Source organism: Patella vulgata, chromosome 2 (genome assembly GCF_932274485.2).
Source record: "Patella vulgata chromosome 2, xgPatVulg1.2, whole genome shotgun sequence".
In the NCBI taxonomy this organism is placed as follows: domain Eukaryota; kingdom Metazoa; phylum Mollusca; class Gastropoda; family Patellidae; genus Patella; species Patella vulgata.
Genome location: NC_065880.2, coordinates 36,055,195 through 36,067,483, shown reverse-complemented (window position 1 = coordinate 36,067,483; position 12,289 = coordinate 36,055,195). Strand labels below are relative to the sequence as shown.

Below are 12,289 nucleotides of genomic sequence, written 5' to 3'. Positions count from 1 at the left end.
TATGGCCCCTGATTGTACAGAAAATCGCTTTTGTTTTTAGCTTGTTCTCTATCCATCTCTTTCAATATTTATGTATTCACTGTGAAACAGAGAAGTAGAATGAACCATTTGTTGGTCATATTGGGGGTGATCGTTTCATGGGACTTTTCAGAGTGGTGGAATGGCTATTGAGTGAAGCGAAATATAGTCTTGTCACAGTTCTGACGGTCTGTAAGTGGTGTGAGCACACTCATGATGTAATCAATAGTTTCACTATCATGTTCATTTGGTGCATTCAATTCCAGAGTTTCTGATCCACTTTTACTAATTTTGGCCTTGATTCCAGACTGTCTCAAGGATGAATAAAGTTTTTTGATATATTTTATTTTTTAAACAGGTATCACTGTTCCTGAAAGATAGTTGGATAACTAATCTAAGAAATCACATTAGAACTGCATTACGTGATGTTGTTAAAGGATGGTTTAACATTCATGAAACAAACTGGGAAGTTTATCAAATATCTAAATTAAAGAAATTTATGGAAATGGTGAAGTTTATTATGCAGGTAAACATTTTTGTGCTATCTTTACTAAATTGATAGTGTTAATCCTTTAGCACTTTGACTGATCTAGTCACATGAATAGCTGTGGCATCCTCAAGAATTAGTTGGAAGTAGTTTATAGGGAACAGTAGTTTCAGAAGATTTCTGGCTCTTTATCAGCCTGAATGGTTTAGCACTGATAACAGAGCAGACAGTGCTGCACACTTAGCCAAATATGCATCACCGACTGCACTGGCTGTATATTTTTATATACACCTGAGATTGATGTGAGGTAGTCTTCACATACTTAATTGAAAAATTTTTATATTATAGGATACCTTGAGGTTTTTGGTTCAAGATTCTGTACAGAGTTTTACTCAGATGGTGATTGATGCCTGTCACACAACTTTACAACTACAAGATGATTTTGTTTGGGGAGATGATGTCATGAAGAGTGTTTACAGGTACATTTTTTATGTCTTTTCCAGAAATAAGTTATTTTTCTCTCGAAAAAAATTAATTCAATTCATTAGTCAGAAAACTCTTGATCATAAATATTTGTATCACATGAATGTTAATTAGTATTTGTGCACACACCCTACTACTGATCTTTTGAAAGGTCCAGTCTGTATGTGGCTTGCTCTCATTCAGAATAGACTATTGAAAATAAGTTTTAATTGAAGATAACCGGTTTATTTCATTACAGACTATTAGAAAAAAATATTTTATATTTCAGACCGAAGAAGAATGCCTTGTTTCTAGTAGATTTAACTATGGATACCCAGGGTGTACATTATAGTACTAACTTAAATTCATTTGAAATAACTCTTGTATCATTGTTTGATAAAGGTATACATTCAACACAGAATGTACCACAATTAGAAAAGGTATGTACTACACATTTGGCTATTCTTAGATATCTCAAACAGTCAAGATGTGACAAACATTATTATTTAGATATCAGATAAACTTGTAACATACTTTTATTGTAGATGAATGTTTCTTATGTTTATAAGCTCATCAACTTCTGAACTGCTTGGTTTGTGCTTAGTCAGAAATGTATTTACCTGCAGGCACTCCTGGACAAAGTTAAACGTTACTGTTCATTGTCTCTCTTTTAAAAAAACTGAGTAATTCAAAATGCTGACACATAAAAATAGAAATTCTATTTATTTTCTTTCAGTATATATTAGAAGATATTTTCTGGTCAGGTACACCATTATTAGAATCTGTTGGAGAACATGAACCACCTATAGAAATATTACGAGATACAGTACGATCATCTATTAGACAAGCTCTTATACCTATGAAAGCTTATGCTAGAGAATACGAAAAGTACCTGGAACTAATGAATATGGATATAAATGTCTATGTCAAGTATGTTATTAATTTTAATATTAGAGAAGTTGAAAGATTTTTTCTCAGAACCCACATTTTTGAATTTATACATTTTTGCTTGTATTTTGTAATGGTAAATGTTGATGATAATTTAATACATGGTTTATGATGTTCAATGTGTTTTTGTTTTTGTGCAGTGGACGCTTACGGCTAGCCCCCGGATCCATTCTTTTTTTTGAAATGTCTGTGTTTTCCTGTGTATGATGTCTTGTCCATGTATTTGTTTTTTTTGTAAATTTTGTGTGGTGCAGTCCCCCTGCACTTACTATTATATAAAGCTTGACATATTTTGGAGGATGCATATGATTTTTTATTGTTGTAGAAACTATGAAGCCCAGAATCATACAGCTGCTGAGGTTAAAAGTGAGGTAGAGATGCATCTTGAAGAAAAAGAGAAAATAGAACAGTCCTTACCAAGCCGTATATCTATAGGACCATTTGAAATCAATACTGATACTATTCGTCAGGCTCTAGCTAAGAAGCGTAAAGCACTAGCTAATGCTGTATTGGAATTATTAGCTAGACAGCTACGTAAACAAGCTGATGATGTAAGTTATATTTGTACTTCTACAATTTCATTTTTTATCTCAATTAGAAGGTTTATTAGCTTGACAGCTATATAAACAAGCTGATGATTTAAGTTATATTATACTTCTAAAATCCTAAAATCTACTTCTACAATCTCATTTTTTATCTCAATTAGCTGGTTTATTAGCTAGACAGCTATGTAAACAAGCTGCTGATGATGTAAGTTATATTTTACTTCTACAATTTCATTTGTTATCGCAACTAGCTGTGTTTGAAGCAGTATTCATTGACTTTTTAATTGTTTTATTGCTACTTATTTATTCTTCTCAATTTTATTTCTAGGCATGTGAAGAATTTAAAGCCATAAGTCGAAAACTGTATGAAAAACCAAACTGTATAGAAGAATTGTCTGAAATTAGGGAATGGATGAAAGGAATTCCAGAGAAACTTAAAGAACATACGGTAATTCATTTGTTAAAAAAATATCAGATAACAAGATTATTAGTATCCCTATCTTATAACATAAACAATCTGTTATTTTTACTTATAATGTTAAAGAACAGTTCCATGTAGCAGGGGAATTATTACAACATTTTTAACATCACAGTTTTCTTGGTAACTTATAAAGAGAATGTTCCTCCTTCCTTATTTGTATCTTGTTTATTGTATTGTCAACTGATAATAGAATATATTTGTATTTCAGGAATTAATTGATAAAGCTATGAGTGATTATGAACTGATTGAAGAGTTTTATTATAACTTGCCAACAGATGACTTTAATGCCAAGTAAATACTTTATACTTTTAATTTAACCATTGAGTATGCTGCTCTTGGTTTTAGTTGTAAACCTCATCTTGTAGTTACAATTTTATCAAGACAGATACATTTGAACAATAGTAACATTTATTCCTTACTAAATTCTACATTAACAAAGGCAATGTTCTAAGTATCACTCATGTTACAGTAGAGTAGTGTGGTTCCTAAACTTTGGGGGGGGGGGGGGGGCATGATCCACCTAAACCAGCTTTAGCTGATTGATGTTTAATCTAGCCGATTGGTAAAAACAATCTACTTTCGCTAGAAAACAACAGGTTAATTATTACTTGTTAATTAAGAAGTCAATCAGCTTGCTTGTCGGCTATGACAATAGTCAGTGGTTCATAATCAGAGTAGCCTAATTAGCACATTTAACAGTAATTTTGATAATACGGTAAAAAAGCAAAACAAGCTTGCTGATTATTCATAACAGGTCAGTAAGCTGCTTTTGTAAAAAAAAAAACATGTGGCAAAAGAAGACGATCTTGGCATGGTTTGCCAATCAAGCGATTGCAGGAATTCCTCGTAGTCAACATTAATGGGTTCAGAAAAGTTTGTTCTTAATACATAATTTTCCTTCTTTTATATTCAATTTGTGTGATGTTGGTAATCACTGCTGTAGAGAGTATAGGTTGATATCTCTGTATATTGATTAGAGTATGTGATATATATTTTTAGATGGACAACTGTTGGATGGCCTCATAAGATTGAACGTCAAATGGAACAAACCTATCTCCAGCTAGAGGCAGATGAAGAACGATTCCGTAAATTACAATCCTCAGATCAAACTAACTTTGAAGATAGGATGGACAACCTTCAGGTACAAACATCATCTAGAAAAGAGATCATTTCAAAGATTACCAGTCTAGAAATTATTTCAAAGATTACTAGTCTAGAAATTATTTCAAAGATTACTAGTTTAGAAATTATTTCAAAGATAAATAGTCAAGAAATTATTTCAAAGAATCTAAACTTACTTCAAAAGATAACTAGTCTGGAAATTATTTCAATAAAAAACTTGTCTAGAAATTATTTCCAGGATAACTAGTCTATAAATTATTTCAAGGAATAACTAGCCTAGAAATTATGTCAAGGATTAATCAGTATAGAAATTATTTAAAAAATAACTAGTCTAGAAATTATGTCAAGGATTAATTAGTGTAGAAATTATTTCAAGGAATAATTAGTCAAGAAATTATTTCAAACGTCATGACTCAACAATTTAATGTCATGTTGCTACCATTAAAATAATTTGGTTGAATTAAAATCATTCTATATGATTACTTTAGATTTTCCGATTCTATGCATGTTTCATATAATATTTGTGTGTTTCAGATGGTTGTGGCTGGTATGGCTGCCTACACTGATATAACCAAGGCTACTGAAATAGCCAATGAGGTACGACGAGTACATAAGCAACTGAAGGAAGCCCAAACAATGTCTTCTGTTTATAATAATCGTGAAAGATTGTTTGGCATGCCAACTACTAGTGTAAGTGAACATAAAAACAATGATCAAGTTACTTTCTTATTTTCTCAATTCTATTTCAGAATGGATGCATTTTAATTTTTGTGATTGTTAACATTTAATTTCAGATCTGGTGTTAATCTAGTTCTTAGTTAATGTTTTGATAATTTCATCTTGCTCACTAATTGTTTTTTGAAGATTTTTTTTTGCAGTTTTTGTTTTAATTGTTAAACTAGTTTCACAACAATCACCGTTCACTCACAGCCAGAGGACAGTGATCACAGATGCTTGGACTTAATTTTGTTTACTTGGACGTTCTCGTCAAGTTTGCCAAATTATCATATTTAAAGAAAGAAAGGTTCCTCGGATATATAGCACACTGCATGGTAGATAATAGATAGACTGCACCACATAATTCGAATATTGTTTTATCATTAACATAACAAGTTTTACACCATGTTATTGTTAAAACAGTATGTGTATTTATTGAGCATGTTGACAATGTAATGCATGATAGATTAAAATATTTTGAGTTTTTCTAGATGTGATGTAGTAATGATTATTATTTAGTAAATGGCACAACATGTTTTAGTCAATTTCACAACATTTTTAGTAAATGACACAACTATTGGGTAAACAAGTTTAATCTCTTGACCATCAAAGAAGCCGCCACACCTATATACATGTGTTCAGTTATCTTTGTCACACGACTGAACTAAACTAAGGTTTTGCGTGTACATGTTATTTTTGGTATAGTGAAACAAACGGCAGAGAATTTTCTCGCTTTTTGACTCGTTATTGTTCTAATGTTTCCGAACCTTGCTGATAATAAAATTTGAAACAATAATATCAAATTAGGCATGCTTGTACATTTTATATGCCATATGAAGCCACATTTTTTTTTAAAGACGAAACGAAATGTCAAATAATAACCGCTTGAATTAATTATCTGGGGTAAATAATGACTTGGGGAAAGGTTTCAGCTGACTGCCATAAAACAACATTTCTTTCATTCATTTATTCCATGAAAATTGATTAGTATTTTACAATGACAAGTTTTGGGTTTAACATAGTTGATTAATATGATATGTCACATGGGATGTCTGGGCCAATCAGCAAACAAGTTTGCTAAGGTTGTTTACGTTTTTTAAACTCATTTCTACTCGATGAAAGTGATATCATTGGTGAAAGTGATATCATCGGTAAAAGTGCAATTAATTGATTGTCGTCTATTTATTTCGGTGGGGGACATCAGCCTCACTGTTGGCTTGTTTAGATGTGTGATGTTCTTTTAATCTTTGTATCGTACATGAAGAGTTTAAATGCAAAGTGCAGCTGATTCATTTTTATACGTCCACATTCATAATGTGAACGTATTATGCCGTCGCCCTTGTCTGTGTGTGTGTGTGTGTGTATGTATGTATGTGTGTGTGTGTGTGTGTGTGTGTGTGTGTGTGTGTGTCTGTGGTTCGCCTACAGGGCGCAATTCTTCATGGATTTTCTTCAAACTTGGTATACTTATTCCTTATACCCCAAGGAAGATCCCTATTGTTTTTGGTGCATGCCCGACCCCCCGGGGCAGAGCCACGCCCATTTCTAGTATTTGTTTGTTTGTCGTCTACAGGCCACATTTCTTAACTAATAATCTTGAAACTTTGCATACACATTCTTTGTACCCTAAGGAACATCCCTATCGTTTGGGGTGCATGCCCAACCCCCAGGGGCAGAGCCACGCCCATTTTCTTTTCGTGTGTCTTTGTGTCGCCTACAGGGCGCAATTCTTACTGGATTTTCTTCAAACTTGGTATACTTATTCCTTATACCCCAAGGAAGATCCCTATTGTTTTTGGTGCATGCCCGACCCCCAGGGGCAGAGCCACGCCCATTTCTAGTATTTGTTTGTTTGTCGTCTACAGGCCACATTTCTTAACTTATAATCTTGCATACACATTCTTTGTACCCTAAGGAACATCCCTATCGTTTGGGGTACATGCCCAACCCCCAGGGGCAGAGCCACGCCCATTTCCCATTTTCTTTTCGTGTGTCTTTGTGTCGCCTACAGGGCGCAATTCTTACTGGATTTTCTTCAAACTTGGTATACTTATTCCTTATACCCCAAGGAAGATCCCTATTGTTTTTGGTGCATGCTCGCCTCCCCGGGGCAGAGCCACGCCCATTTTTTGTATTTGTTTGTTTGTCGTCTACAGGCCACATTTCTTAACGTATCATCTTGAAACTTTGCATACTTATTCTTTGTACCCTAAGGAACATCCCTATCGTTTTGGGTGCATGCCCAACCCCCAGGGGCAAAGCCACGGCTATTTTCTTTTTTATGTCTGTGTGTCGCCTACAGGCCACAATTCTTAATCAATCGTCTTGAAATTTTTTCATATGAATTGCTTATACCCTAACGATGATCCCTATTGTTTTTTTTACCCCCAGGGGCAGAGCCACGCCCATTTTCTTTTCTTTTTCTGTCTGTGTGTCACCTACAGGCCACAATTCTTAATCGTCTTGAAAAAATTTCATATGAATTGCTTATACCCTAACGATGATCCCTATTGTTTTTGGTGCATGCCCGACCGCCAGGGGCATAGCCACGCCCATCCATTATATTTATTTATTTGTTTGTCATCTACAGATCGCATTTTTTTATCGTATCACCTTGAAACCTAGCATACATATTCCTTCTGTCCTAAGGAACATCCCTATTATTTGTGGTGAATACCCAACCCCCAGGGGCAGAGCTACGCCCATTTTCTTTTTTTATGTCTGTGTGTCACTTGCAGACCGCATTTCTTAATCGATCATCTTGAAAACTTTTTTATACTTATTCCTTATAGCCTAAGGCTACTATTTATACTTATTCCTTAATCCTAAGGCCGACCTCTATTATTATTTTTGGTGCATGCTCGACCCCTTGGGACAGAGCCACGCCTAATGTTTGTGTGTCTTGTGTTTTGCCTACAGACCGCAATTCTTAACAGATCCTTTTGAAACTTTGCATACCTATTCGAAACGCCATGCTTTTAGAATAAAGACATCGATTGTTTTAAAATAAAATTGTGTTCTGTTAATGTGAACGAAGTGTTAAACTGATAGCAGTCCTACAACCCAGTTTTATTTCACAGACCCTCAATGCAAACTGGACCATATCAAACAAAACAGGAATGTGGACGTATATTGCTGCGTTAGCGATGCTCTTGTAATCAACTTGATGCAACTTACAATTACAGTATATATTTAATCATTTGAGTAAGGTATTTAATCTGTGGTACCGGTATTTGATACTGCACTCTAATTATAGACAGAAAATAAAATCCCTAATATTTAGATCGACAATATATCTGACTGCACAATTTTTACAATTTATGGCAGGAATGACGTATACTGCATTTTGCATTGAAACTCTTTACATTAGCCTTAGCATGTGACTCTTTTATTTAGGAATTTTTTTTACAACTGATGTGAAAATAGGCTTTATATTTTAGCTGTTTATTGTAGATGTGTGGTATTATGTAGATGGTATATAAATATATTATTTATCGTGTGTTTCTTTAATATCTATCTACATCTATTATAGTGTCATAAAGTATAGGTGGGACCAATAGTTTTCTTTTTAAAATTACACATTTTGAACTATGTGAGATTTTATTTTGACCCTTTCCAAAACAAAATTGAAAGTCATAGCTCCACAAGCAGTTTGTGGGGTTTTTTAATATTCAGATGTTTTACTAATTCCAAACCTGTACTTTATGATTTGTAGAATTAAGTATATGTATATATGTGTGAAACCTATAATATATTATTATTAGATAATTGTAGCCAGCTTATTGCACACTATATATAGTATATGGGGAAGACATTTTGATTTTTTAGTATGATAAACTGTCAAGACTTGCCAAGGACTTTGAGCCTTTCCGAAATCTTTGGATCACTGTGTCTGAATGGCAACGTTGGCATGAAAGCTGGATGAATGATCCACTGTCTGCTATTAATGCTGAAGAAGTAGAGAAAAATGTGAATGAATCTTATAAAACGATGCACAAATCTGTGAAGATCTTCCAAGACATTCCCAGTAGGTTTATTTATTTTTATACCTTTATGATGGATTACTGCTTTTTTTTTAGAGGGGGGTGGATGGCTGAATGGTTAGCGTGCGCGCTGTACCATAAAGTCTGTCATTGAGTCAACTGGCGTCGTTTCGAATCACCAGTTGTACGTGGCAAGGAATAGGTTCGCCTGTCCAACCTTGTGGGTTTTCTCCGGGTCCTCCGGTTTCCTCCCACTGCTAAAGACCCCTACGCACAAGCGAATTATTGAAATAAAATTAAACCATATGTTAGTCCCGAAATGACCTAGTTTGTGTCGAGTGGACGTTAAACCCCATTTCTCTTTCTCTCTCTTTTTTTTTAGACTTTTCAAGTGATACCGCGGAGGGCCTGACAAGGACAGCTGTCTAGTCCTTCGGATGAGACAAAAAAAACGAGGTCCCGTGTATATATTGGAATGCACGTAAAAGATCCCCTGGCAGTTGGAATTCGATATAAGAGTAGGCGATAGTGCCGCTGCCCTGGCAAAATTTCCCTCATAGCACACTGTATGGCGTATGCCCGTCTTCATTAGCCCAGTCCGGAGCAGAACAGTTGGACGTTAAACCCCATTTCATTTCCAAGTGATACCGATGCATGACTTAGAATGGGCCGAAGTGACTTGCTTTTATTTACCAAGACTGTTTTAATAGGCATGAGAGATATCCGGTTCCAAAATGATCTTGTAATAATTTTAAGTTTACATTTGTATAAATATCTTGCACACATACTAGGGTATGGTCCGGTCTCTTTTTTCCAGTGCAGAGTTGAAGCCCAGTATTTTAATGTCGTATGTGTATGATTTACTTGACTGGTATTTATTTTCTTTGTGATATATTTCAGGTGTTCAACTAGTTCCTACAGAGATAAAACAAGCTATAGAAGAATTTAAACCATTTATACCACTGATTCAAGGTTTACGTAATCCTGGTATGAGAAACAGACATTGGGAACAGGTAGATTGTTTTATATAGTACCCAGTATCCAAACTGACCATAGAGGAGATATAAAGTGGCAGAATAGTTTATTGTATTATTATGCGATAGGCCTACATATTTTCAGACAATCTAACAAATCTTTTAAGCTTTAGAATCCCCTTCATATTTTTTCTCAAAATTATTTGGGGACTGGAATATTTTTCTTTCTTAATATAATTTTCTGAGGAGTGAAGTTTTCTCTTGATTTATCTGATATTTGTGTAAATGAAAATAAATACTGTTTTCTAATATAGCTATCTGAGGATCTGGGATTCCCAGTAAGACCAAAAGCTAATCTGACATTTTCTAAATGTCTAGAGATGAAACTACAGGATCATATTACTGTCATAGCAAAGGTAGCAGAAGTGGCAGGAAAAGAATATTCTATTGAAAATGTAAGTATCTCTCTGGAATTAATTTCTTGTGTTGAGATAATGAAGATGTCGTGGCAATTTGTTTAATAACCGCGGGACATTATTCTTCTTCCTTACAGCTGTTTATAGCACTAATCATTTATTCGTCTTTCATTTTAGGCTTTAGATAAAATGGAGAAAGAATGGGAACCTGTTAGTTTTGAGATTATGCCATATAAAGATACAGGAACGTTTATTTTACGTAGCTCAGAAGACACATCACAGCTATTAGATGATCATATTGTAATGACACAGAGTATGTCTTTCTCTCCATATAAAAAACCTTTTGAAGAGAGAATCAGTAGCTGGGAGAGTAAATTACGAACAACTCAGGTTTGTTACATTTCTGTTACATTACTGGCACTTTAATCACAACCAGTAACTAATACATCATCATTATTAGCCACAATTTGATTTAGTGTAATAATAATGGTGTACTCAAAAGTAATATTGAAAATTGTTCCATTTTATTATAGGATGTGTTGGATGAATGGCTACAGTGCCAGAGAGCATGGCTGTACCTGGAACCTATTTTCAGTTCCGAAGACATTAATCGACAACTACCCGTAGAGAGTAAACGTTATCAAACTATGGAGAGAATCTGGAGAAAGATCATGAAAACAGCTAAAGAAAATCCACAGGTTAGATAATAAACTCTGCCAGGCAAATCTTTCCATCATTCATAACTTATTTTAATAGTTACTGTCCTAATTCAAGATTTTTATCATCAAAGAATAAAAGGAGTGTAGTGTGATGAGGGGAAATAAAAGTTAACTTTTTATAATTTAATTTATTTGAAATAAAATAAGTATACATTTGTTTTTTGGGTTTTTTTTTTCTACAATAGGTCATCTCCTTGTGTCCTGATAATCGACTATTGGATAATTTACGAGAATGTAATAAATTATTAGAACAAGTACAGAAGGGATTGAGTGAATACCTGGAAACGAAACGTAACTCTTTCCCACGATTTTACTTTTTGTCTGATGATGAACTATTAGAGATCCTGTCCCAGACTAAAGATCCTACAGCTGTACAACCCCATCTTAAAAAATGCTTTGAAAACATTGCTAAGGTATGTCTTACAATTTCGATATATTTCAAATGATGGTCGAAAGGTTTACTCCTTTTCGTAAGAATCCATTAGAATTTTCCTTTTAATAAATATTTATTTCTAGACCTGAAATTGGAAAACCAAACTTTTACTCATTCTCTGGATTTTTGAAATTTGACAGTTACCTTTTAAAATGTTAATGTTCACTTTGCAGCTTAAATTTGAGGATGATTTACGAATCAGTAAGATGTTTTCTGGAGAAGGTGAAGATGTTGAATTACGTGAGAAACTATATCCAACTGGTAACGTAGAAGACTGGATGTTGGAGATTGAACGTATCATGAGAGAAAGTTTAAGATTGATTATCAAGGAAGCTTTAGTTAACTATACAGAAGTAAGTTGTTTGTTTTTTTTATTTTTAACAGAATATTTAAGGTATAAAATGCCCCAGGAAATGTAGAATAAGAAAAATAATTGTGTAATATGAGCAAAAGTTGTCGGATTCTGAAGCACATCAGATAATTATGGATGAATTTGGGAAAAATGAAGTATTTGCCACATGATGGCACCACTCACGCCGTTAGCAAGTAGTATCAGGCATTTTGAAAAACTAAGCATACACTTCCTCCTGCAACACAACTGTCGCAACTGGTGGCTATATGGTCAAAACTTTTATCAATGTTCATTTCTTCGATGATATATTTGTTTTTGTAATTTTCAGATTCCTAGAACAGAATGGGTTCTTAACTGGCCTGGTCAGGTGGTCATTGCTGGATGTCAGACTCACTGGAGTACAGAAGTTACAAAAGCTTTAGAAGAAAATAATCTCAAGGAATTGTTCCAGCATTTATTATCTCAATTAGATGATTTACGAAATTTGGTTCGTCAGGATATTAGTAGAATTGGAAGAATGACATTGTCTGCTTTAATTGTAGTGGAAGTACACGCTAGAGATGTTGTTAGTAAGATGGTAACAGAGGAAGTTTCTGGTGCCAATGATTTTGAATGGATCAGTCAGTTGAGGT

The 12,289-nt window shown here is 34.2% G+C and overlaps 1 protein-coding gene across 1 annotated transcript in view; it reads left to right on the top strand.

The window, feature by feature from the left end:
- LOC126809785 (dynein axonemal heavy chain 1) overlaps positions 1-12,289 on the top strand; it is a 54,122-nt gene that overhangs the window by 4,458 nt on the left and 37,375 nt on the right. The window contains exons 10-26 of the mRNA XM_050534555.2: positions 377-544; positions 854-984; positions 1,257-1,407; positions 1,704-1,897; positions 2,241-2,466; positions 2,789-2,908; positions 3,150-3,232; positions 3,941-4,082; positions 4,598-4,753; positions 8,609-8,807; positions 9,664-9,776; positions 10,052-10,192; positions 10,331-10,543; positions 10,687-10,851; positions 11,058-11,285; positions 11,479-11,658; positions 11,986-12,287. Of these exons, the coding sequence (XP_050390512.1) occupies positions 377-544; positions 854-984; positions 1,257-1,407; positions 1,704-1,897; positions 2,241-2,466; positions 2,789-2,908; positions 3,150-3,232; positions 3,941-4,082; positions 4,598-4,753; positions 8,609-8,807; positions 9,664-9,776; positions 10,052-10,192; positions 10,331-10,543; positions 10,687-10,851; positions 11,058-11,285; positions 11,479-11,658; positions 11,986-12,287 (2,912 nt within the window). The remainder of the gene's footprint in view (positions 1-376; positions 545-853; positions 985-1,256; positions 1,408-1,703; positions 1,898-2,240; positions 2,467-2,788; positions 2,909-3,149; positions 3,233-3,940; positions 4,083-4,597; positions 4,754-8,608; positions 8,808-9,663; positions 9,777-10,051; positions 10,193-10,330; positions 10,544-10,686; positions 10,852-11,057; positions 11,286-11,478; positions 11,659-11,985; positions 12,288-12,289) is intronic.